Source organism: Perca flavescens, chromosome 20, assembly GCF_004354835.1.
Source record: "Perca flavescens isolate YP-PL-M2 chromosome 20, PFLA_1.0, whole genome shotgun sequence".
NCBI lineage: Eukaryota > Metazoa > Chordata > Actinopteri > Perciformes > Percidae > Perca > Perca flavescens.
This window is the reverse complement of record NC_041350.1, coordinates 19,111,837-19,134,775: the sequence shown is the minus strand read 5'-3', so window position 1 is coordinate 19,134,775 and position 22,939 is coordinate 19,111,837. Positions and strand designations below refer to the sequence as shown.

Genomic DNA, 22,939 nt, shown 5'->3' with positions numbered 1-22,939 from the left:
GTCGACAACTTCCGGTCGTGCCCCCAAAATACTTCCGTGACCTCATATACATGGCGTTTTGAAATTTGCAGGAAAAACAAACATCTCAAGGTAAAGACCTTATATACTGTCTATGGTAAAGACGGCTGCAATTCATTTATACCCAGAACTGCAATTGCATGTTGCAGTTGTATTGGACACTAACGTGACCAATATAATTTTAGAGCATGTTTTGTATTTTCAAGTTTACAAACGTTCTGTAACATTAGCTAGCCGATTTAACTGACGAACAGCTGTGACCAGTTAGTTTGGGGTATTTTAAACACATAAATCGGTTGTTCTGGACCTTCGCCTTCTTTCTAAGACAAAGACTAAGCTAACTGCACGTTGTTATAGTAACCTAAATAGATGAGCTAGCAAAGTAGGTCAGCAGTTATCGTGCTGCCAGCTATCGTTATCTGTCCTGCATTAGCAGAATTCAAGCTAACACAGTGACTGACTAAAAGAAGACCAAACAGTTGAAGGTGTGGATGTTACGTTAGTATAAACTCTACCTTACTTACACAGAGAAAACAGGTCGATGTTGCCTATTTTCATATGACTAGCTGAACATAATTTCCTGACATCCAGTGTTTTGAATATGGGTATTTTTTTTCTCTTAGCCTAATTTTTTATTAAAAGTAAAAACTAGCTAAGTTATTTAAATAATCCTGTCATTAGTAACTTGTTTTCTCATTCTCGCTTCTTGCCATGACTGCAGACAGAAGAGACTGACATAGCAGAGATAATGGCAGAGATGGAGGAAGACATTGGAGATCTGCCAGCCGAAGAGGATGACAATGACTCCGACAGAGAAGAAGATGACCGACTGTTTGCTTGGATGGTAAATGACGATATGGATGAAGATGAGGAAGAGGAGGTGGAGGATGAACAGCCCTTGGACACTGAAGCATCTGAATCATTTGAGTTAGATACCCCAGCTGAGCGCAGTGGTCATATAGCAGTGGTTGACAGAAACAGCATGTATGTGTGGGGTGGATACAAGGTAAGGAGTTTATTAGCTAGATACATGTCTTAAACATAACATTTTTACTATAGTCTACATATTTATTTGAATTACATAATTTTTCTCCCTCTGAACAAGAATGCTCAAAACCACGGCTTCTTTGACTTGTATCTGCCAAGAAATGAGATCTGGACGTACAACATGGAGTCAGGAGTATGGTAATAGCTGTTAAAATTAAGTTGCATTTTGATACCATTGTCATCACCACTAAATTTAAATTAAAATCAAAACCTAAATGTTCACAGGACAAAACATTTAGCCGGAGGTAACCTGCACACATCCATGTCAGGCAGCTGTGGGGTGTGTGTTGATGGAGTCCTCTACTTATTTGGAGGTCATCATGCCAGGGGAAACACAAATAGGGTACTGTGTGTGTGTGTGTGTGTGTGTGTGTGTGTGTGTGTGTGTGTGTGTGTGTGTGTGTGTGTGTGTGTGTGTGTGTGTGTGTGAGACTTAACATCCTCTGTTATTTTCAAATGATTACCTTATGGCTAATCAGAACACTGAATCTTGTCAGTCTGCGATTATATTTCAGAACTCCTGTATGCTGTGCTTTGCAGATCTACCGCCTGCCCCTGAGAGCTCCCAGCCTAGTTTGGGAGGAAATGAGGGATCTTAAAGGACTCCCTCCATCCTGCAAGGACAAGCTTGGGTGCTGGGTTCAGAAGAACAAGTGAGTAATGACTACCTTTTATTTTGATGTTGAAGTAAACATGAATGTTAAACATCTGGCACACTTCAGAAAATGTTAATGTGGCCATCAAGTTCCAGCCATGTAATCATATATATTGTTTTCACAGACTTATATTCTTTGGTGGCTATGGCTACGCTGCTCAAGAACTTCATCAAGGGACTTTTGAATATGATGAATCATCTTCACTTGTGGTCTGTAAACAAAAATCCTCTTCATGTGATAAACACTGCTTTCAAGTGTTACATCTTTTTATTATTGTATATTTCTAAATTGTATAAGTTTAAAGGGAAATCTTTCATAGCAAGTTATACAAAACAGCTGGAGTGTCTATTTCCTTTAAAGCAACACTAGAGAATGTAATGGACAATTCCGCTTCCAACCTGTAGGGGGACCGAAGCGGGAAAAGTTCTTTAGTGTTGCTTTAATGTCAATTTGATTACATTTGACCTAAATATATTTAATTTGTTTGCTGCTGCAGTGGGACAGCTCTGGACGAGGCTGGAACAACCACATCCACATCCTGGACCTGGAGACTTCTACATGGAGCCAACCCAACACCAAGGTAAACACATCCACAGACACTACCAATATCACCTCACACAATGTAATCACACACATCGCATGCGTGCACATGTTGAGAGCCAACCCACTGCCCAATAGCAACAAAAGCCTCATCCACCTAAACCAGTCTCTCCAATTTTCATCCATTGTCCCTGCCTTTATCCTGCCATAATCAGAGCTTTTCCTTTGACTCTTGAGGATTATTAGAATAAACACTGAAAAATGATGCATTCTCTCTGTTGGTATGTCCTGATGTAGGGGAACACTCCATCGCCCAGGGCAGCTCATGCTTGTGCCACAGTTGGTAACAGAGGCTATGTGTTTGGGGGAAGATATAAGGTAAAGAAATTTAAAACTAGGAATTCAAGATGTTTTTTTTGTCAATTCTTGTCATACGGTTAATATTACCTACCTTTTCACTATAAATGATTGTTTCCTATTCCCATCTCTTTTGGTCCACAGAACTACAGACTAAATGACCTGTACTACATTGACCTGGACACATGGGAGTGGCATGAAATGTAAGTATTGTTTCTTTTCATAATATTAGGAATCATCTGAGCAGACGATAGTTTAAACTAAAAACCATCTTAATGTCAGCTCATCTTTTGCGAATGGGCGAGTCTAACATGCTTCAAAAGTTATACATTTTTCGTCACTTGTTCCATTGGAACATACTCACCCTTATTCAACATTTCAATGAAATACGTACTAATAAAACCATTCCCAGTTTTCCAACTACTCTCACTACTTCACCTAACTATGCAATTATGCCAGCAATCCAATTTAGCTTTTCAGCATTCACAAGCATTTTCTGCAGGAAATGCATTTTCTAGTAGTGTTTCTTGCTCTAATGTTCCCCTCTGACCTGGTTGCAGGAGCGTTCCCCAGCAGGGTCCTCTGGGCAGGTCTTGGCACTCCTTCACTCCTGTGTCACCAGACCACATCTTCTTATTTGGAGGTTTCACCACAGACAGAGAGACACTGAGTGAGTCTGACACTTGTTCTGGAGTACCAAATAATCCCTTGCCACCTCAAAATGGTCGCTGGTTTTATGGAGTTATCTGTTTTCAGGTGATGCTTGGCTGTACTATGTAAGCAAAAATGAATGGAAGCCCTTCAAACACAGTCACACAGAGAGTCCAAGGTAATCCTCTCGTCTTACTGTGAACACTGTTAGTGTGCTTGAAGATTAAGTTTCAGCTAAATGACTCTGAGGGATGACCACTAATTTGGATGTGTGTATGAGCAACTGTTCCCACTGTCTAGGTTCTGTATGTTGACAATTCTTGACATTGTGCTGTGTATTTCAGGCTGTGGCACACAGCATGCTCTGGTCCTGATGGAGAGGTGTTTGTGTTTGGAGGGTGTGCCAACAACCTGTTGTCTCATCACAGAGCGGTAAGCTGCAAGTCATATCAAAATATAATAATCTTTTTTTTTTTTTTTTTACATGCATTACAATCTATTTTACTGAATTTGATTCCTTTATGCTTACTCGACAGGCTCACAGTAACGAGTTACTGATTTTTAATGTTCAGTCCAAATCACTAGTACGGTAAGTGTGAACTTATTTTATACCTGAAGCTGTTCTCCTTTTTTTTTATTATTTTGTGCTGATATTTTTCTGTTCCCACTGTCTAGGTTCTGTATGGAAGCTGTTCTGCAGCACAGGGAGCGTTTGTCTAGTTACTGGGACTGCTTGCCTAAACACCTCCTACACAGCCTCAAACAGAGAATGGCACGTGTTAACACACTGGGCTCCTAGGCTAAGAGGTGTGTGTGTGTGTGTGTGTGTGTGTGTGTGTGTGTGTGTGTGTGTGTGTGTGTGTGTGTGTGTGTGTGTGTGTGTGTGTGTGTGTGTGTGTGTGTGTGTGTGTGTGTGTGTGTGTGTGTGTGTGTGTGTGTGTGTGTGTGTGTGTGTGTGTGTGTGTGTGTGTGTGTGTGTGTGTGTGTGTGTGTGTGTGTGTGTGTGTGTGTGTGTGTGTGTGTGTGTGTGTGTGTGTGTGTGTGTGTCTGTGTGTGTGTGTGTGTGTGTCTGTCTCAAAGCAGGTAGTCCTATTTGAGCATTAGTTAATGTGTGTGGACATATTTAAAAAATCTCAAGCAATAGTGAACAGCTGTGTAACTGACAGTGCTAATGTTCACAGGCCATCCTTTTCCTGTTTATTACGTGTTTTTGTTTATTATCTTATAGGTCAAACTCTTGCAAAGCCAGTATAATCTTTAGTGGTGTGGCAGTGCATACGATGCACAGCATATAAAAGAGAGCAGAAAATCTAGAAAAATCCCATTTCTTTGCTAAGCATACATCCTTCTGAAAAGCCAAAATATAATGGCATGGTTTCTATTCCTGCATTCCAAGATAAATGGATTGATACTTCTGTACTGGATAAGAAAACTTGATTAAGATAAGATATTTTTGTCAGCATTTAGTAACTGCAAGTACATTGAAGTTATGACAGTGTTGTTTTAATGATCACAAAAATGTATTTTATCTTAATACAAGGTGTTAATATTGTACCAGCCAGTAAAGTAGTGGATACCTGCCTAAACTTAAATTATGAACAAAAAACACAATCTCATGATCAGCTTTTCATGAAAACCATAGAAAGAAACCTGTGAGAAAATATGGTGTGTTATGGAGGGGGGAAAATATAGTTTGGAAATTGTGCAGGACTTTCCTTTCCTCCACAAGATTGTAGTGCATTGTGTAGGTATACCCATAAGTCAAGGAGAGAGTCTTTTAGAACAAACGCCATACTCCAGTCGCTTGTTGACGTAGTTTTCACTAGTCTTCCTCAGAAATTGAACCAACTGAAAATATTAGTCTAATGTCTTAACACTAAACACAGTGGTGCAAGGCTGAAACATGTTTGCTTTAACAGTGCAGAATTTTTTTAGGGAGCCTGTTGCTTTAATGATTGCTATAACTGTTTGGCACAATCTTTAATACAGATGTTTGCTAAATCTTGTAGTTTAAGTTCTCACAGACCTAAAACTAGTGCTTTGTTACGCAAGACTATCTCCTTTGAAGCCCCAGAAATGTTAATTTTTATTTATGTGTATTTATATAGTTGAGGAAATGTATGGGTTCTTTATTCTGAAAGAGGCTTTTAAAGCCTTTTTAAATTGTCATGAGTGGCTCCTGTAGCATTTAAATCTTGTTTTAACAATAACTTAAAATACTACCCTAAGTGTATTGGATGTTGAGCCACGTTGCACTGAAATGCCTAATGTCAGTAGGGCTTTGTTTGTATTGGCCTGGTTTGCACAATGTTCCCTTAGTGTGTTTTATTGTAGAATGCAATGGATATTGTTATTTCGTACTCAAAAGAATAAACACATACCATAAGTTGTTTTTTTCAGCTTTGTATATTTAAAATAAAATTGATATCCAACAAGGGAACTGTACGCTGATTATCAGATCTTAACCGGTACCGCTCATGCTTGAAATGTAGATGAAGTCAGCCGAGCCACACAAGTCTGTGTTCACCCGTCTCATTTCTTCTTGGCAGCCAGCAGGTTTGGAGCAGACACTTTAACTTTGCCTGGCATGTTTCTGGATAGATCAGTATCCTGCAACAGGATATTAGAGGGGATACAGTTTAAATTAAATTACAAAGAAAAACAAACTACCCTGTGATTAGTGCTGCAACTAATGTTAAAAAGTCATAGTAAAGTATGTCGAAAAAAAGTGATACAATAGTCATAGTATAGTACGTCAAAAAATATAAAAAAAGACATGGAATAGTATGTTGGAAAAAAAGTCATTAAAAAAACCCATAGTATAGTATGTTGAAAAAAGTTATAAAGTCATAGTATGATTGTTATAAAAAGTTGTAGTATGGTATGTCATAAAAAAGTCAGTGTACTATGTCAGAAAAATATATAGAAAAAAATCAAAGTACATCAAAACGTCATAAATAATATAGTATGTCATATAAAGTCATAGTGTAGTATGTCATAAAAATGTCATAAAAGAAAAAAATTCTAAAGAATAGTATGTCATAAAAATTCATAGTATAGGATGTCATAAAAAAAGTTGTAATAGTATAGTATGTCAAAAATTCCCAAAAATTATAGCATGTCAAAAAAAGTCTAATATGTCATAAAAATATATTTTTTTTAAAGTCAAAGTACGTCATAAATATGTCTGAAATAATTTCATACTATAGTACATCATAAAAATATAAAAAAAGTCATAGTAAAGTACATCATAAAAGTCATAGTATAGTATGTCATAAAAAGCCATAAAATGTCATAGTATAGTAAGTCCTAAAAACTCGAAGAAATGCAGTGAACTTCTTTACCTTGACACTGCGGAACAGGTCTTTCTCTCTGGTAGAGGCATCTCTGGCTTTCATGAAGCTCAAAACTGCAGTGCGTGCAGCTGGGAGAAATAAAAAAATAAAAGCAATTCTAAAAGCAATAATTTTCACTGTAAAAACATGAATATTAGAATAGATATTCTTACCTTTTCCTTTCTTCTGAGAACCTGGTGTCAGTTTCACCTTGTGTCTGTGAAAAACAAATGACTCACTTAGCCCCTGCAAGCTTCGCTTTGTCTCTTAACACACCAAAAGGTTATTTGCACATACTTGTAGTTCGACAGGGCGGTGTATGGAGCACAGACTGGCACAGCAAACAACAGCACATCTTCAGGATGGGGCTGGCCCGACAGAGAGGTGAGCAGATCCTCTGCTTCCTGAGGCAGCACAAAGGAAAACTCAAGACTCATGCAGTAGTAAACTTACTGGTGGGTTAAAATGAATGATGCAGAATTAATGTGCATTTATACCCAAAATGTTCTTTGAATTGTTAAGAAAAAAATACATATATCAAAGAGGGAATAATGATTAATTTCTATTAACTATTAGAAATATTTATCCACAGTCAAAAGTACATTAAGAACCCACTTCTGCTCCAGGATTGTCTTGGTCCACATCATCTTCCTGAAAGAAAAAGAAATAACATATACAATATAAGGTTGTTGGTTGTGGCAGGTAACTTCGTAAACATCACCAGACCAATATAGACACGGGAAGTGGATCTTGATTGTGTCCCGTACCTTGTCCTCCTCGGCAGGACCGGCCTCCTCTCCAGGCGGCTTCTCCTCATCACCCTCCCCTCCTCCTGTCACTGCGGCCTCCACATTACGAGGTTTCGGGGGTTGTTTCGGAGGGGCTGCTTTCCTGATGTGTTCGTCTCTACCCTTCCCCTTCTTTCCTTTTTTCCCCTTATCCTTCTCCTCCTTAGTGGAACCAGCTGACTACAGAAGAAAAGCGCTTATACTGTTATTTATTGTGTTAGTCGCAAGGACTGTGCACATGACAACTGTAGACCCCAAGTTGCAGTTCCTACTAAATGTTGCAGATGGTGTGCTACCATGTGTCACTGTACAGTACATAGTAACAACTCTGTGTCGAGGATCATTTTTTTTTTTAGTCATCCTCACCCCGAGCAGCTGCATCATGAGCTCCCTGTCCTCTTCATCCTGGTCCTTGTACTTCTCTTTGATCTTCTTTAACTTGTTCTGCAGTGACAACAGGCACAAATTACACACAGAAACCAGACTGCTCCATCAAATAAACTCACTATGACATGTAATGCAAAAGGTAAAGTTACCAAAAACTTTGGCTTTATCAGAGATGTTGTTTAGTCATTTCTTGAATAATTATTATATTTTGTTTCAGCTTTTGATACTGTTTACATCCATTTTGTAATGTGATATTGTAGCTGCAGATTATGAAAATAAAAACATGTTCCTACTCATGCTTTTAATAATTATACTGGTGTTGTTTGCCTCTGAGTCTCTTGTACATTTACTTTGGTTTGTTATAGGTTTTATTTCTTTTGTGTAGGTTTTAGTCTTGGATTTTAGTTTTCTCATGTAAATTGTATCTCCTTTGGAAAGATTTGTAAACTTAAAAGCATGTATGTATGTATTGGCGAAGGTATTATTACTTTGTTTTAGATTTGGTCTTAAGTACAGAACGAATGATCTTATCAAACTCCTTTCTCACCTTTTGGCCTCTCTTCGGTGGCTGCTGGGAGGGGCCTCCTCCACCTTTGGATCCCTGATCGACTGCTGATCCAGCAGATGAAATCTCAGTCTTCTCCTCAGTGTCGCACCCTTCCGGTTTCTGTTTCTTCTTCTTCTCTTCTCTAAAGATAAAAAAAGGATTGAATCAATGACTGAATGATCAATGATACGTTTTTTTCTTAAACCAACCAAATGTCTCAACACTACCTGTTAATGAAAGCCTGAAAGTTTGTGGTATGGACTTAACAGGAAGAAGTACATGCTAACAGTGTGTTGTTATTTTATACCATTCATTCACCTTCTCTGCTTGGCAGTCATGTGTTTCCTCCCTTGTGAGTCTACCTCAACCTGTAGAGAAATTCATCAACATGAGTTTGAAGTATTATACCTTTATGTTTTCACTTAGATGAAATAGCTGCAATGTATGTGGCCTAAGATGGCGACTAATTACCTGAGTGGTCACTTCCTTTTTGAAACCAGGGTTTTGAGTATTCCTAGTAATAGGGAGAGACACTTTTATTAAGTACCATTTATCGTTGGGTGCTAGGATGGATGGAACTATAAGGCGTGTAGAAAACAGGACAAGGCCTTTCCATTATTATAGTGTTAGCATTGTAGTGGTAACATTACCTGCTGGGCTGTAAATGAGAGAGGGAGATGGTCGTATCCGGAAAGCTGAATTCTTCACTTTCTTCATTCTTCATCTCCTTTTCCTCCCCGCTGTCTTCCTCTCCATCCTCCTCTCCCTCTGCCTCCACGTCGTCCTGTTCAGGAACAGCAGCCAGTTCTCCTCTCGCACCATTCTCCCCCTCAACCATCTTTTTAATCTGCTTTACTGTCTCTCCATGTACTCCCGCCCTTTCCTCACCCTGATCTTCATTACTGCTTTCATCACCTGCAGAGGCAACAGAATCAGTACCAACACCCAACTGTCGTCGTTGCATACAGTACAGGCCAAAAGTTTGGACACACCTTCTCATTCAATGAGTTTCTTTATTTGTATGACTATTTACATTGTAGATTCTCACTGAAGGCATCAAAACTATGAATGAACACATATGGAATTATGTACTTAACAAAAAAGTGTGAAATAACTAAAAACATGTCTTATATTTTAGATTCCTCAAAGTAGCCACCCTTTGCTTTTTTTGATAACGCTGCAAACCCTTGGTGTTCTCTCAATGAGCTTCATGAGGTAGTCACCTGAAATGGTTTTCACTTCACAGGTGTGCTTTGTCAGGTTTAATTAGTGGAATTTTTTCCCTTATTAATAAAAAAGCAAAGGGTGGCTACTTTGAAGAATCTAAAATATAAGACATGTTTTCAGTTATTTCACACTTTTTTGTTAAGTACATAATTCCATATGTGTTCATTCATAGTTTTGATGCCTTCAGTGAGAATCTACAATGTAAATAGTCATGAAAATAAAAAGGAAACGCATTGAATGAGAAGGCGTGTCCAAACTTTTGGCCTGTACTGTACACAGTAAATGAAATCAATCATTTTGGTATCTGCTACCTATCAGCTCCTCTCCCTCCTCTAACAGCTCAGCAGTTCTGGATGTGACGTCCTCCATGTCCTCCTCTACAGTCTTCACCTTTCTCTCCCCTCGGTGCCGAAACACACTCTGCTCATCGACCTGCACAGACCAGCATCAAACGTCATTGCTTTAATACAAAGAGTTGAACATGAACTCACAGCTCATGATGATATTTACCTTGAAGAGGAATCCGAAGCCCATAATCAAGTAAGAAGGTGGCAAAAAGTTTTTCTTTCCTGGAGAGAAATATGTCAAATGTTAGGCCCTCTGTTAGACATCATCATTAGCAATTACACTTTTTACATTTTACTCTGGTGCCTTACAGAATGAATACAACGGAAATGTTAGTGTTTCATACCTCTGATCATGAAACTTCCAGTGGTCAGGTACTCTCCAGTGGGAGCTGTTTTAGACACCTGAACACAAATAATTGATATAACACTGCTAATTAGGAATAAATGCCAACATTTCTACTCTATCAATGTGATTAAATAATTTTGCTGCTTGTAGTCAATTTTTTTCCGCCCATGTCTAATAACTCTAACACTCTGAACCTGTATGTTCAAGTTACTCTGTGGAGTTTTTATCACTAGTAGCAATATGGAGCAATAGCAAGTTGGTCCCCTGTTTTTGTACATAACATGTCAAGAAGACTTAAGAAGTCAAAAAGGAATGTAAACAATGCACAATTTATAATATAAAAAACACCTTTACAAATGTTTGATGAGAAAAATAATATGCATATATTAGGCATCAAATATACACACAATGTGTTTTGGTCAGAAACACTGAATGTGAATATAACTCTACAGGGTACTTAAAAACTTACAGTAAATTATGGCACACAGTTATAAAATATGTTACAGAATAAAAACATTTATACAATATGATGGTTATAAAGAAACAGCAGACATATCAAAATATATTTTGCCTTGTGGCTTGTTAGAAGCAAAATATGCTACCTTGTTTTAACCTAAACTCTAGCAACCCCTTTAAGCCAGTCATTGCATTTTAAATGTATGGAACGTGGTAGAATACATCACTCTCCATACTTAATTTTATCTAAATATAGTGGCAGTGACTGAGAAATAATTTGTATTAAATATATATACATACATGCATGCATACAAGGTAGCAAATTTAGTTGCTTGTTATTGATAACTCACCTGATGATGATGAACCCACCAAGCGCTGGTGATGATCTTGGCATCCCAGGCAGCACTGTAGCACACAGCCATAGTGCCAGCTTCTGTCAGGGTACGAGGAGGGACGGGGTCACCTGGAGCAGGAAGATGGAGAGGCAGAGACACAAACAAATGAGAGGAAAAACTAACATCTAGTATGTTCACATAGCGGATGGAGATGCGCAGGTTTACCTGCAGGGTTCTTGATGACACAGCTAGTCGCTCCATGGAGGTCAGCATGAACATAGACATCACCTGACAAAGTAAAGGCACACGTGAGGGGATACACCAGCCCCGTTTTGAAGGTGCTTACTTAGTAAAAGGTAAGAGTGTGTGTATAAGTTCTTTCATTACCTGCCCGGAGGTAGCGTTTGACAATTATCTCGTTCTGCTGCTGATCCCTTCCTGCGATGACGAGATAATTCTCTGAGCTGATGAACCACAAGAACTTCTCAAACCTGCCAAAAGGGGAGAAATGGTTGAGAGAATGAAAGGCTCCACTGCGCGTCATGAACATATGTGCAAAAATACTGCATCAAAGTCTGAATATGCATAGGCACAAAATGGTGATGTGTGTCTTACCAGTAGACTTTCCTGGCCTTCTGAATGGTGGTCACAGTCTGAACCTCTTTGAGTGTTTTCTGTGTTTTTTTCTCTGCAGATTTCATAGCCTTGAATGACATGAAAATAAAAGCCCATTCAACAGTATACAAAAGTACGACGACTTGTCAACTGGACTTGTACAATGCAAGCAATGTTCCTGAAAAAACACAAAAACGGGCCTTGCTTCAATCTTAAAGATGTCCCTTGCTGAACATACAATAATTTGTGACGGCAGGAATTTCAGAGTTTGCATAGGGACAAAGGCTGAAACAGCTTTCTTACCTTATCTGCTGCTTCAATGGTTTTATGTTCCTTCTTTTCAGCAGTGCGTTTGAAGTCATAATACCTAAAAAAAGCACAATGACAAGCATCAACTGTAAAAACAACACCTTCTCCACATAATGCTCAATTGGGATTACATCTTAACCTACTTTTTGGCATTGGCATAAGCCGACAGGCCAAGATCCACGTCCACTAACGTGGGCTTGTTCCTTTGCACCTTCTTGTTCTGTCCTTTGTCTTTATTTTTGTTTTTCTTCCCTTTCTCCTCCACCACATATTTTTTCTCTTCCTCTTCCTGGTCTTCCTCAGAAATATATGGATTTCTAGAGGGAAAAAAGACACACATGAGCCAAATGCTGTAACAAGGAGCAGAGTGGTCTGAGAGACTTAAGTTTCTGTATCAGATGGTCTCACTTTAAAAGCATGGTGATATGATTGGTCTGCAGCTTCAGCTCCTTGATGGCACAGGCCACCGGGTCTCCAGCAGCTTGTGCGTCTTTGACGATAATACCGATCTCAGTCCAGTCCACCTGATTTGCCAGTGCACTGCGCACCACCTGCAGCGCCCTCTCTACCACAGGTAGGTTCATCTCCACCAGTTCTCCCTTTATTCTGTCCACCTCCTGCAACACACAAGACAAGATTTCTTGTATTTCAGCTGATGATTTGCCTGATCTGTGTTTGCAAGTTTCAGTTCATTCTTGTCAACAGTGCCAACATTAACGTTCCACAAATACATACATATGGAAAAGCAGGAGCCATTCTGTGCAGCGCTTTGAGCACACAAACCTAAAAGTTGACAGAAACGCTGACCTGTACTTGGTGCAAGGCCTCCAGTCTCTGCTCGTGGTCCCTTTTAACATTCTCCAACTTCTTCAGAGCCTGTTTCTCCTGCTGCAAAGCCTTCATGTCAATCTTCTGACTCTCCATCTTAGAAAAAACTCATCCACTGCCTACATGAGAGGATCACATTAGATTAATATCAAAAGGGTGAATTCACATTGTAAAGGAGAAAAGATCAATATTCTTTCCTAAACAAAGCATCAAGAAATAAAACCAAATAAGCAGCCATGTCAGTATTTACCTTATCAAAAGTATCAAACTCCAAATAGGGGCTCTTTGCATGCTGGGCAAAGAGGAATGGGTGGAATTCATCATATCTGTAAGTAGATATTATTTACATGAATTAATTAACCATATTATAAAAAAGCAGCTAAAAAAAATTATGTATAGTGTTAAACGAAACTTGACATACGTGAGCAGTTCTTCGCTGGGTTTGCCAGGAGTTAAGCTTGGTTTCTTCTCACTCTTTTGTATGATGTAACCCTTGAATTAAACAAAGCAGAGCTTGTGAATATAACACATCTATTACAGCATCCTAAAGAACTTGTTTCCTCAAAATAAAGACTGCTTATGAAAGAACCCTTACTTTGCCACTGAAGTTCTCTGTTTTTTCCATATAGGTTTCTGCAATCTGCATAGCTTCCAGGATTTTAGGTGCAACTGAAAATCAGTCAGATCAAATACAGTTTTATGCAAATAAACAACCCAAAATTCAAAAACAAATCTTAAACTTGAACCACTACATCCACTGGTCTGTTACTGCAATTAACTCTTCTATACCTTGGGCAGCATCAACTTGGCTGTCAACTTTGACAGAACCCGGCAGTCCCACCTCTATCAAACTGTGTTCTATCAGAGTGGATCCATAGGCTGGAGATGTGTTTGAAAAAGACAAAAAACCTGATTTAGTCTGTTCATTTACTTGATAAATTTTTTTTGGATTGAGAACTGTTTTCCTGGATACTTACGAAGGTGAGGGTTCAGGACCCTTTTCACTTGCTCTCCATTCGGTGCTTTGCTGAGGATTTCAGTCAGTCTACATAAAAAAGCAATAGGAGAGTATTCGTTTTCACTGGTGTAGGAATAATATATGTCTATTGAAATCTGATGGATGTCCATCTGGTCCACAAAGTCAACAAGCATATGTAAAGATGGAGTTACCGCTCTAAACTGATGAGAGGTTCAGGCGGTCGGGCGCTCTCCACATGGTACCGCTCTCTCACAGCAATCTTAACATCTTCTGCCTCTGCTGTACGAAACCGCAGCAGGTTCAGGATGGTGTACTCATGGTCTGCAAGAATGACGTTACCCTGAAGATGGATAAGAAACAGACCAACAAATGCACACATACACAAACATATTGGCATGTATGAATGTCCTGGTTCGGGATCAGGGCTGATATGATCAGAAGTTTGATATACACATCTCACAATGTTTTCTCACCCTGTCATACAGTTCAATAATCAAATGGTAGGCAGCCTCATCTGAGCCAAACTGGATGTCAACAATCCTGTCAATCCCGAGCTGCTTAACTTGCGTCAACCGCCGTGACTTCAGGTGTTTTCGACACTACGGACAAAGTTGCTTTTAACATTCAGTTTCATCACAACTAATACATAAATAAACCAATGCAAAAAAATCACAATAACGAGAAGCTTGTACTGATATTGACATAAATATCAAATCCCTTTAGGTATAGAAAAGAAACATGTCAAACTGTCTGGTTAATGTTCCTCACACTGGACTTCAAGGAAACTACGGAATGGAATTCTCAGTGAAATGTGACTTGAATCACAAATCAAAATATTTTAAAAGCCTAAAATACAGTTAGAATTATACAGTAATGATAAAAAAAAAATTGTTTTAAAGTTGGTCAGTTATTCAATAAACAAGATGTTCTTACTTTCATTGCGAAGCCCGAAGGCATCATGTTCTTGGGCCATTCGAAGTCTGTGGAGTGAATACGACTCCCAGACTCAATCAGGAGAATAGCTTTGCTGTCAGGCCTGAGACAAAAATATGACACCGAGTTATACACACTGACTGAAAGTGGTGGATATTTAGTAAGTACAATTTTGAGGTACGTGTACTTGAGTACTTCTGTTTCATGCTTTTTGTTTTTACTTCTCCTCCACTACATATCAGAGGAAAATACTGTACTTTTTACATACACAACATATGGTGAGCTAATAAAATATCAGTGGCCCTGTCAGTTAATAATACTTTTGTATACTTGAATCCCACGTTATGTATAATACTTATTTACTAATTATACTCACAATGTTGCATACAGAACTTCTATTTGTAATGGAGTATATTTATGCCATATCATTACAGTGAAACTTTTGGAGGCAAGTTATTCAAACTGTCCTTACTTCTGCAGACGGATGAGATACGTCTTGTTGTCAATGTCGTACACGTTGTTTACTCTCATGCCAATGTAGCTGTGATAGAGTGAAGCAAAATAAATGAAAGGCTGATCATTTGTAGACAAATCCACATTACCGATGGTTAGCTTATAGCCACCAGGCTGCTAGAGGCAATAACACATATCACCTACTTGGCATTGATCTCGGCAATAACTGCCCTGATATCCACGGTGGTGAATCTTGTTTTCATGGTGATCGAAAAGCTGACTACTAGTAAAAAGAAAGGTAAACGGTGATAAATTCACATTTCTGGTGCAACATCAGCAAGGAAACCATAAACATGCAGGGAATTACTGAACATGCGCACAAGTGATAGGTTTTTACGGAAGCCGACGTGGAGCAAAATAGACAGGTCCACGCCTTTTCCACACACTAGACGTAGCGATAAGTAAATAGAATGCATTGATTGTGTATGGGATGCACTGGTGCTTGGTAACGTTATGCTATGACATGAATGCAGTGGACCAGTGGTGCTCTTCAAGAGACTGTTAGTTTTTCTAGATATTATTAAGCTCATGGTAGGCTCTTTAGCATTACAAGTGCACTAATGATGCACTACTCAAACTGGCTTATTGGCGTAAAAGACAGGGCAAGCCTTCGAAATGCATGCAAAACACCACCTAACGTCGACTGGAACAGCAGGGGAAATGTCGACATGCAGAACAACAATCCGCAGCCTAATGAAAAGACATCCGAGCTAGCGGTCGCCACCCACCTCTGGAAAAAAGGTAATAAGGTGAATTATGCAGCTGTAAAAACACCGCTGCTTCAAATATCTGGGCCTGCAGCGAATAAAAACCTTGACTGGCATTTTTTTTATATGAATGGCAGGGCATATTGTGCTGCATTGTTGCTTCTCATTTCGAATATTTTCTGCAGTAAGGCCAGAGAGACAGTCAAACATTCAGTCGGAGTTTCCAGTTTCCTCCTCAGGTCAGAGTGGAGGGCGAAGGCGTGCTCCGTTACCAAGGCGACGGTCAGCTAACAGGGCTAGCGGGGATAGGCTAGCAACCTTAAGGCCAGTTTCGTGTCCTTTTGACACCTCGATGCGCAAAAAAAACTCACATTTTCAACCTTCGCATTGAAATGTTTTGTCCAGATTTTTCCAGATACGCATGTTATGGATAATCGACTTACATGCAGCGGCTGAGACACAAAGGGATGCATTGTAAGTTGTGAGTTAACGGGTGAGCAGCGTGATGACAGGTCTGACAGGCGGCGGTCGAAGTTTCTCTTCAAAGATTCTTATGTTTTGCTAACTGTTTCAGCTGTTTTAACCTCTAGGAGTAGCTAGCTGTGAGTTCATTACGTCTGTTCAAATAACTCACTCGTGCATGGTTTTGACCGTTATCCTTTATAATCATGTTTTTATTTTTTCATTTAACGCTTAACGTTAGCCTAGTTTTAACTAGCTAGCTAGTAACGTTATTGTTTTGAAAATGGTGACCGTATATGAACAACAATGTCATACACCTGGCCTTACTTATTAACTGTTATAGTTCTGCTTGTTAACGTTTAGCCTGTTAAAGGGAAAATCCACACATAAACTATATATTCTGCTTTGTAAATGCTTTTGGACACAAGCCAGTAAAACTCTGTCTGAAGTCACTGATCAAAGATGGTGTTGTCTCGTGAGAATTTACACTAACAACTATAATCTATTTTATCTTATTTTTACCTATACTATATTATCACGTTTATTTTATTTTCCATCTATGAAAATCTATCCTTTTTTTATGTTCATTCTATGATTCATTCCCCTTATTGTAAACACTTTGTTTTTATGGAAGGTGCTATACAAATAAAGTTTATTATTATTATTATTATTGAACTGTAGGCTTTAAGAGATAAGGTTAAAGCTGCAACAATTAGACGATTAGTCAGTGGTTTGGATCAACCAAGAAAATAATCAGCAGATAATTCAAATAATGGTTAGTTGCAGCCCTGTTTCGAACTTTTTGTGAAGTATTTTGTCAGAAGTATCTAGCTTATTGAATGTACAGCTAAAATGATTCATGGATTAATCAAATAGTTAGGGTTAGTCAAACTGCAGACAACTAGAGAAACGTGTTTATCCAAAAATGCCCAAAATACAATATATATCCTGTCTCTAAAATATTAAAAGGTCTATTTGATGCTTTCCTTAGTCTTCTATGTTAATAAACTGAATTTATTTGGGTTTTGGACTGTTGGTTGGACAAAACAAGATACTTGAATATATCAGTTTGGGTTCTGGGAAATCTTTCATCATTTTCTGACATTTTATAGACCAAACGGTTGATAAAGAAAATACTAAGCAGACAAATTGTTAATGAAAATAATCATTAGTTGCAACAGCCCTTTATGAATGTAGGGCTTTCAGCTGTAAGTCAAAAGGTCACAATTTCCTATCCCAATAAATCATCATGGGCTTTAATGTTCAGTGAGGGAGTTCAGCTATTCACAAATTTCAACTGATATTCATTAGTAATATTATATAAATGTGTTTGTGCAAAACCTTCCCTATAAGTCTTTGTATTTTTTGTTGTTGTGCAGGCTACAAAACTATCAAGAAAATCGGGGAGGGCACATTTTCAGAGGTGGTGAAAACTCAGAGCCTGAAAGATGGAAAGTTCTACGCATGTAAAACCATGAAGCAGACAATTAACAGGTATGTATTCTCCAACTAAATGTTGTCCACCATGCTCTGTTGTCAATGCACCCTTGTAACTGGAGTCAGCAGCTTGACACCCCCTTTGCCTTAAGTATCCTATTAGATGTCAGCTTACTCCACCTTTGATCTTGTAGTGATGAAGTAGCAATAGACATCTCTGCTTGAAATGTGAGTTGTCAGTGCACTGGTTTTTAACATTAACTGTGCCCTTTTTAATCTGTCATGTATCTTGTTAAATTGTCCATTGTCCATATGTACAGCAGATTTGCCATGTAACTGTACAATTAACAATATTATATGTATACACCTGTCAAATCAAATGTACAAATTGTCATCTGTTCTCTGTCATCAAGCCTGGAGCAAGCCAACAACCTGCGGGAAGTCCAGGCAATGAAGAGACTGAGCCCGCATGCAAATGTTATCCAGCTACATGAACTGATTTTGTAAGTACTAGAGTGTTGTTGTTGTACTAGAGTGTTGTTATGAAGTTATTGTATTGCCTCAAGCTAGTTTCTTGTAGCACATCATATTAATCTAATACAATGTTTCAGTGACAAAGAAACTGGAACTGTGTCTTTGATTTGTGAGCTGATGGAGATGAACATCTATGAGTTCATACAAGGTAAGTGAAGTGTATGAGCATATAATAAATCCTTATAAGGATAAACTGGAATTTGAATATGTACATGTAGTCTTTCTGTAAATGTTTGGGTGAATTATGGGCTGATATTGGTACTCTATTCCTTACAGGAAGAAAAACGCCACTGCCTGACAATACAGTAAAGAACTACATGTACCAGCTTTGCAAGTCACTTGAACATATGCACAGGTAATTATGAAAAAGCAGTTCAGTTCACATTAAATGTTAAAATAAAACATAATACAAACTATGTCGAGATTGTTTTTTTTGTTTTAACAGCTGTGGGATCTTTCACAGAGATGTGAAGCCAGAAAACATTCTCATCAAAGTGAGATGCATCATTATCATAATAACATGCTTTACGGAAACAAAACAGTGGTAATCTGGTTTTGTGTCATACGCATTTTTAAAATGATTTTGTACAAATTACAGCAAAATGGTCTGAAGCTTGGTGACTTTGGCTCATGTCGGAGCGTGTATTCCAAGCCCCCGCATACAGAGTACATCTCCACACGCTGGTACAGAGCCCCAGAGTGCCTCCTCACTGATGGGTACTATGGCTTAAAGATGGACCTGTGGAGTGCTGGTTGTGTCTTCTTTGAGATCATGAGGTACCTCTGCAGGGGAAGGGCACATTTCATCTGTAGTACCTAAATAGGACAAGAGTTTATAAGTTATGAGATGGGATAGGAACACTCTTGTGAGGTTATACACATGTAATTTCACAATTTGGGTTGTACTTGATTAAATGTGCAATTACAATGTTATCAGTCTCCATTCAGTTTTCCTCTTCTATTTGATCAATCTTGTCTGCCACCACAAGCACGAACAAATGTCAAATAAATGCTATGTAAATGGTTTTGTTGTGGCAGTCAGATACCTGTGTGTTTCAGTTTGAATCCTCTCTTCCCTGGAACCAATGAGTTGGACCAGGTAGCCAAGATCCATGACGTGTTGGGCACACCGGATGAAAGTATCCTCCAAAAGTTCAAGCAGTAGGTGTTCTTCCTCAAATATGTTGTTTGAAGAGTGTGTGTCTTTGTTACAGAACTTGTACAAACAAATTGTGAATATCAATTTTTGTTCTGTGCTTAGAAAACAAAGGCTTCTCATGGTTTATTAATGTCCGGCAGGGTTAGAGCGATGCATTTCAACTTCCCCCCTAAAAAAGGCAGCGGTATCTCACGGTTAGTCCCTCACTGCCCGGCTCCAGCTCTGTCACTGCTCTATCAGATGCTCGCCTATGACCCCGATGAACGCATCACTGCTGAAACAGCCCTGCGGCACACATACTTTAGGGAAATCAGGTAAAAAAAAATTAAAAAACATAAAGAAACAATTCATCACCTAGTAACTTATTAAATCAAATTTAGATGAGAAAATTATTGGTAAGTCAAACTGTGGAGACAAATGACTTTTAATTTAAATACCCACATCCTGTCATTTGTAATATAAGTCTTGCTTGCTCTTGCTTTTTTTCTACCAGGCTGGCAGAGAAGAAAGCCGAGACTCTTCACAGAGTTTCTAGGACTATGGATGGACTAGAGAGTAGTGGGTCACACAACTCATTAGACCACATCTGGCGCCCAACCAGACTTGGCAAACAGCTGAGGGGAAGACACACAAGGCAAACCCCTTTAATAAGCGTAAGTCAATGTTCAAGTCAACTGAGTTGAGAAGTCCAAAGAAATATGAATACAACTGCTACCATCTTAACAATTCCTCCCTCTTCAGCACAACATGAAGCATGTAGCAGAGCCCCTCATCCGACGGAACATCCCTCATTATCCCACAGAGCTGCCCAAGCTCAACATGGTTGTACCAGGACCACAGATCTCCTTCCCAGTCTCCACCATACCTGCATTTACTGTCACTCACCGAGGCACACTGCCAACCATCACGTCAAAGAAGTGCCAGTCACAGTTGGCCAAGGTAAACACAGGAGTGCTACACAGACATCAGGCTTTTTACATGTTTTGAATCATTCAGTCATTTAGGGGGAGTCACATCTACCAAGGGCAGTGTGGGAATTAAAGTAAAACACAGCTGACAGGTTTGTTTTGCATATCAGATGTTGCACGACAAAAAATGCAAGAGGAACCATACAATTATTAAGTGCCTCAGTAATGCTTTCATTAAGGGATTTGATTTGGCATTCAGGCTGTATTTCCTCTCTTCACAGCCCCGGGATGAGTCACACCGCGCAGCTTTCAAGACATACTACATTCCACCTCTGGATAGGAAACATGGAGGCTACTGAGAGCCAAAAACCCTTTTGTTTTATTAAAAAATGCCTCTTAAAACAGGATAGATCGGTTACTGTTAAACACATTGTTGAGAGAAAAAAGGATTGGACAGGCCTGATGTCAAAATCTGTAAACGTTTGACAAAAAAATGCCACAAAGACCACCAAGCCGGTCATCTTACCAGTTATGACTGCTGTATCAAATTCAATGTGATATCTACACAAACAATATTTGAGTCTGTCATATTATGTTGGATTGAGAGTGCGTAGAGTAGTTATGACCTCAGTTTTCCTTGACTTAGTCAGGTGTTACATGTTTACAACGGTTTAGAAATATATTTCAATGTGAGTCTATTATACAAGCAATAAGATATGTTGGCAGCCATTCACCATTGGTGAAAGAAATAGAACATCTTTGATGAGGAGCAGTCAGCTTCCTAAAAAATAAGGGCCGTTAAAAAGTCACACCCTTTGGACTTGTTCTGGTTGTATTATTTTACAACTTTAATTACAAATGATTAAATAAGCTCCTTTTTTTTTTTTTTTTTACACTGATCAACCAAAAATACTTTGTCAAAGTGAACACAAATGTCTACAAACTGATGTGAATGAAGTGCAACTATAAGTATATACTGTAAGTATTCTTCACCCTTTGCTGTGACGCATCTCAAATATTAAATAAGTAGAGTGAGATCATTGTGGTTTGACAAGTAGGGTAAATCTGGAAGATCCAACAGCTGATTAGTCAATGTCCTGGAAAACTATATCATGAAGACAAGAAGAAAGATTAAAAAGTCAATCATTCTGGCATAGGATACAAGAAAATTGTAAACTACACTAGATGTTAGTGTCCTGGAGCGGCCAAGTCAGAGTCCACACCTAAATCCAATCTAGAATTTGTGACAGGATTTTAACCAATTACTACACACAGTGACTAATAAATTAGCTCCAATTAAAAGTTGTAGAGCAATAAACATGAAAAACTCCAAAGGTGGGGTTGAATACTTTTTATAGGCACCGTATACTTGTTATAGAGTCTCTTTTCAATAGCTGTGAATGAACTCCTCGAGACAAACTGACTTGTAGGGCGATAGTCTTCCTGTGCAAAAGGAACGCAGCAAAAACAGTCACTTTAAGTGCTTCACAATTATTCCACAGTAAGCCACAACATTGTCTTTGGCGAAGTATTTTAAAGGCACATTCCATGATCCAACTGTAATGTAAATAAATAGCCCCCTGCAATACTGCTGTATTTTATATAGCCGTAAGAAAGTCTAGATTTTTTTTTTTAAGTTTTGTTTAGAATGTAGCTCAGCCAGTACCTTCAATTAAAGCATTATGGCTCAAAAAGTATAATTTAATTCAGAGCTGTAGCTCATTACAATGGACTGTGACCTGACTGTGACTCAGTCAGCACCTTGTTGGTTATTGTGACACATAATCAAAATAAAAAACTGAGGTGTCATTTGTGTGATGTTGTCATTAGCCTGCAATACAAATACTTAAATCGCTTTCATAATGTATGTACAACCTCCTGAAAAATCATTTTTTAATAAATAAAATAAATGTAAAATGTTAATCACTTCAAAAATGTTTTCACAACATTTCTGTCTAGCGTAAGGGGGGGGTGTTGCTGAACTCTTCGTGGCATCAACAATAATTGGTTATCATCACACAAATATGACATGCATACTGCAGTAGTGTTGAATGGGAAAAACTTAGTGGAAGTTTCTTATCTGAAACTTTCATGTGGCTTTTGTTTGGATATAGAGCTCCATGTTTTCTCCCTGGTATTTTTGTAATTGAAGCATAAAGCGAGCATGTATCAAGTCTTTTGAGATTCAATCATTGTCTTCCTGAGCTTCAAAGACTTGAATACTTGACCGCTTCTATTTTGACAATGTAAACAATTTCCATACCATAGAATTACAGCTTTGTTTTGTAAATACAAACCTGTTGGTGAACAAAAAAAAAGGAACAGAAAATGGTGTATTCAAGATTATTTTAATATTATTAATATGTATACTTTAGGCTTTAGAAATATAACTATCAATGACAAAACTTCCACTTGAGTAATGGTAGTTTGCTTAGGCCCCCATCAAATTAATTACAATATACACATTATGATACAGAGCAGATTTGAATCTGAAATAATATTAAAATAAATGCTCAAT

At 38.5% G+C, this 22,939-nt stretch overlaps 3 protein-coding genes across 7 annotated transcripts; 2 read left to right on the top strand and 1 right to left on the bottom strand.

Annotated features, from left to right (window-relative positions):
• On the top strand, positions 1-4,133 carry klhdc2 (kelch domain containing 2). Of its 2 annotated transcripts, none has more exons than XM_028566080.1 (14): positions 1-90; positions 740-1,024; positions 1,124-1,203; positions 1,291-1,408; positions 1,606-1,718; positions 1,846-1,930; positions 2,218-2,301; positions 2,559-2,639; positions 2,763-2,821; positions 3,179-3,288; positions 3,375-3,447; positions 3,614-3,701; positions 3,806-3,858; positions 3,945-4,133. In XM_028566080.1, exons 2-14 carry the CDS (start codon positions 767-769, stop codon positions 4,066-4,068), a joined length of 1,326 nt encoding a protein of 441 aa, XP_028421881.1. In that variant the 5' UTR covers positions 1-90; positions 740-766; the 3' UTR covers positions 4,069-4,133. The 2 variants fall into 2 exon arrangements, with proteins under 2 accessions (XP_028421881.1, XP_028421882.1); XM_028566081.1 differs by lacking the exon at positions 1-90 and adding an exon at positions 121-503.
• A 1,523-nt stretch (positions 4,134-5,656) lies between these two features.
• On the bottom strand, positions 5,657-15,585 carry nemf (nuclear export mediator factor). Its single transcript, XM_028565428.1, is given in 33 exon segments — positions 5,657-5,879; positions 6,614-6,693; positions 6,778-6,821; positions 6,902-7,008; positions 7,220-7,255; positions 7,372-7,572; positions 7,759-7,836; positions 8,327-8,468; positions 8,645-8,694; positions 8,798-8,840; positions 8,977-9,241; positions 9,865-9,985; positions 10,064-10,122; positions 10,245-10,302; positions 11,053-11,165; positions 11,263-11,325; positions 11,425-11,528; positions 11,653-11,741; positions 11,956-12,019; positions 12,105-12,278; positions 12,370-12,578; positions 12,769-12,893; positions 12,896-12,908; positions 13,040-13,115; positions 13,211-13,281; positions 13,385-13,458; positions 13,579-13,668; positions 13,767-13,834; positions 13,960-14,108; positions 14,242-14,367; positions 14,702-14,804; positions 15,174-15,242; positions 15,359-15,585. Coding segments are annotated over 33 exon segments (3,201 nt in total). The 5' UTR covers positions 15,418-15,585; the 3' UTR covers positions 5,657-5,801.
• Positions 15,573-22,327, top strand: mok (MOK protein kinase). 4 transcript variants are annotated; one of them, XM_028565431.1, is made up of 12 exons: positions 15,573-15,955; positions 17,763-17,877; positions 18,234-18,323; positions 18,432-18,502; positions 18,631-18,709; positions 18,818-18,848; positions 18,953-19,131; positions 19,414-19,515; positions 19,654-19,827; positions 20,007-20,166; positions 20,255-20,452; positions 20,703-22,327. In XM_028565431.1, exons 1-12 carry the CDS (start codon positions 15,775-15,777, stop codon positions 20,778-20,780), a joined length of 1,458 nt encoding a protein of 485 aa, XP_028421232.1. In that variant the 5' UTR covers positions 15,573-15,774; the 3' UTR covers positions 20,781-22,327. The 4 variants fall into 4 exon arrangements, with proteins under 4 accessions (XP_028421232.1, XP_028421231.1, XP_028421233.1 ...); XM_028565430.1 differs by having other exon boundaries at positions 18,800-18,848; XM_028565432.1 differs by lacking the exon at positions 15,573-15,955 and adding an exon at positions 16,186-16,395 and having other exon boundaries at positions 18,800-18,848.
• Positions 22,328-22,939: the final 612 nt, after the last annotated feature.

What these genes read in the sequence shown, in the direction of transcription:
- klhdc2 (XM_028566080.1), top strand. Translation starts at nt 767, where the DNA reads ATGGCAGAGATGGAGGAAGACATTGGAGATCTGCCAGCCGAAGAGGAT. An exon ending in ATGTGTGGGGTGGATACAAG is followed by an intron (nt 1,025 to 1,123) that starts GTAAGGAGTTTA and finishes CCTCTGAACAAG; the next exon opens with AATGCTCAAAACCACGGCTT. An exon ending in TGTTGTCTCATCACAGAGCG is followed by an intron (nt 3,702 to 3,805) that starts GTAAGCTGCAAG and finishes CTTACTCGACAG; the next exon opens with GCTCACAGTAACGAGTTACT.
- mok (XM_028565430.1), top strand. Translation starts at nt 15,775, where the DNA reads ATGATGCACTACTCAAACTGGCTTATTGGCGTAAAAGACAGGGCAAGC. An exon ending in CAGAAAACATTCTCATCAAA is followed by an intron (nt 18,849 to 18,952) that starts GTGAGATGCATC and finishes TACAAATTACAG; the next exon opens with CAAAATGGTCTGAAGCTTGG. An exon ending in GGCAAACCCCTTTAATAAGC is followed by an intron (nt 20,167 to 20,254) that starts GTAAGTCAATGT and finishes CTCCCTCTTCAG; the next exon opens with CACAACATGAAGCATGTAGC.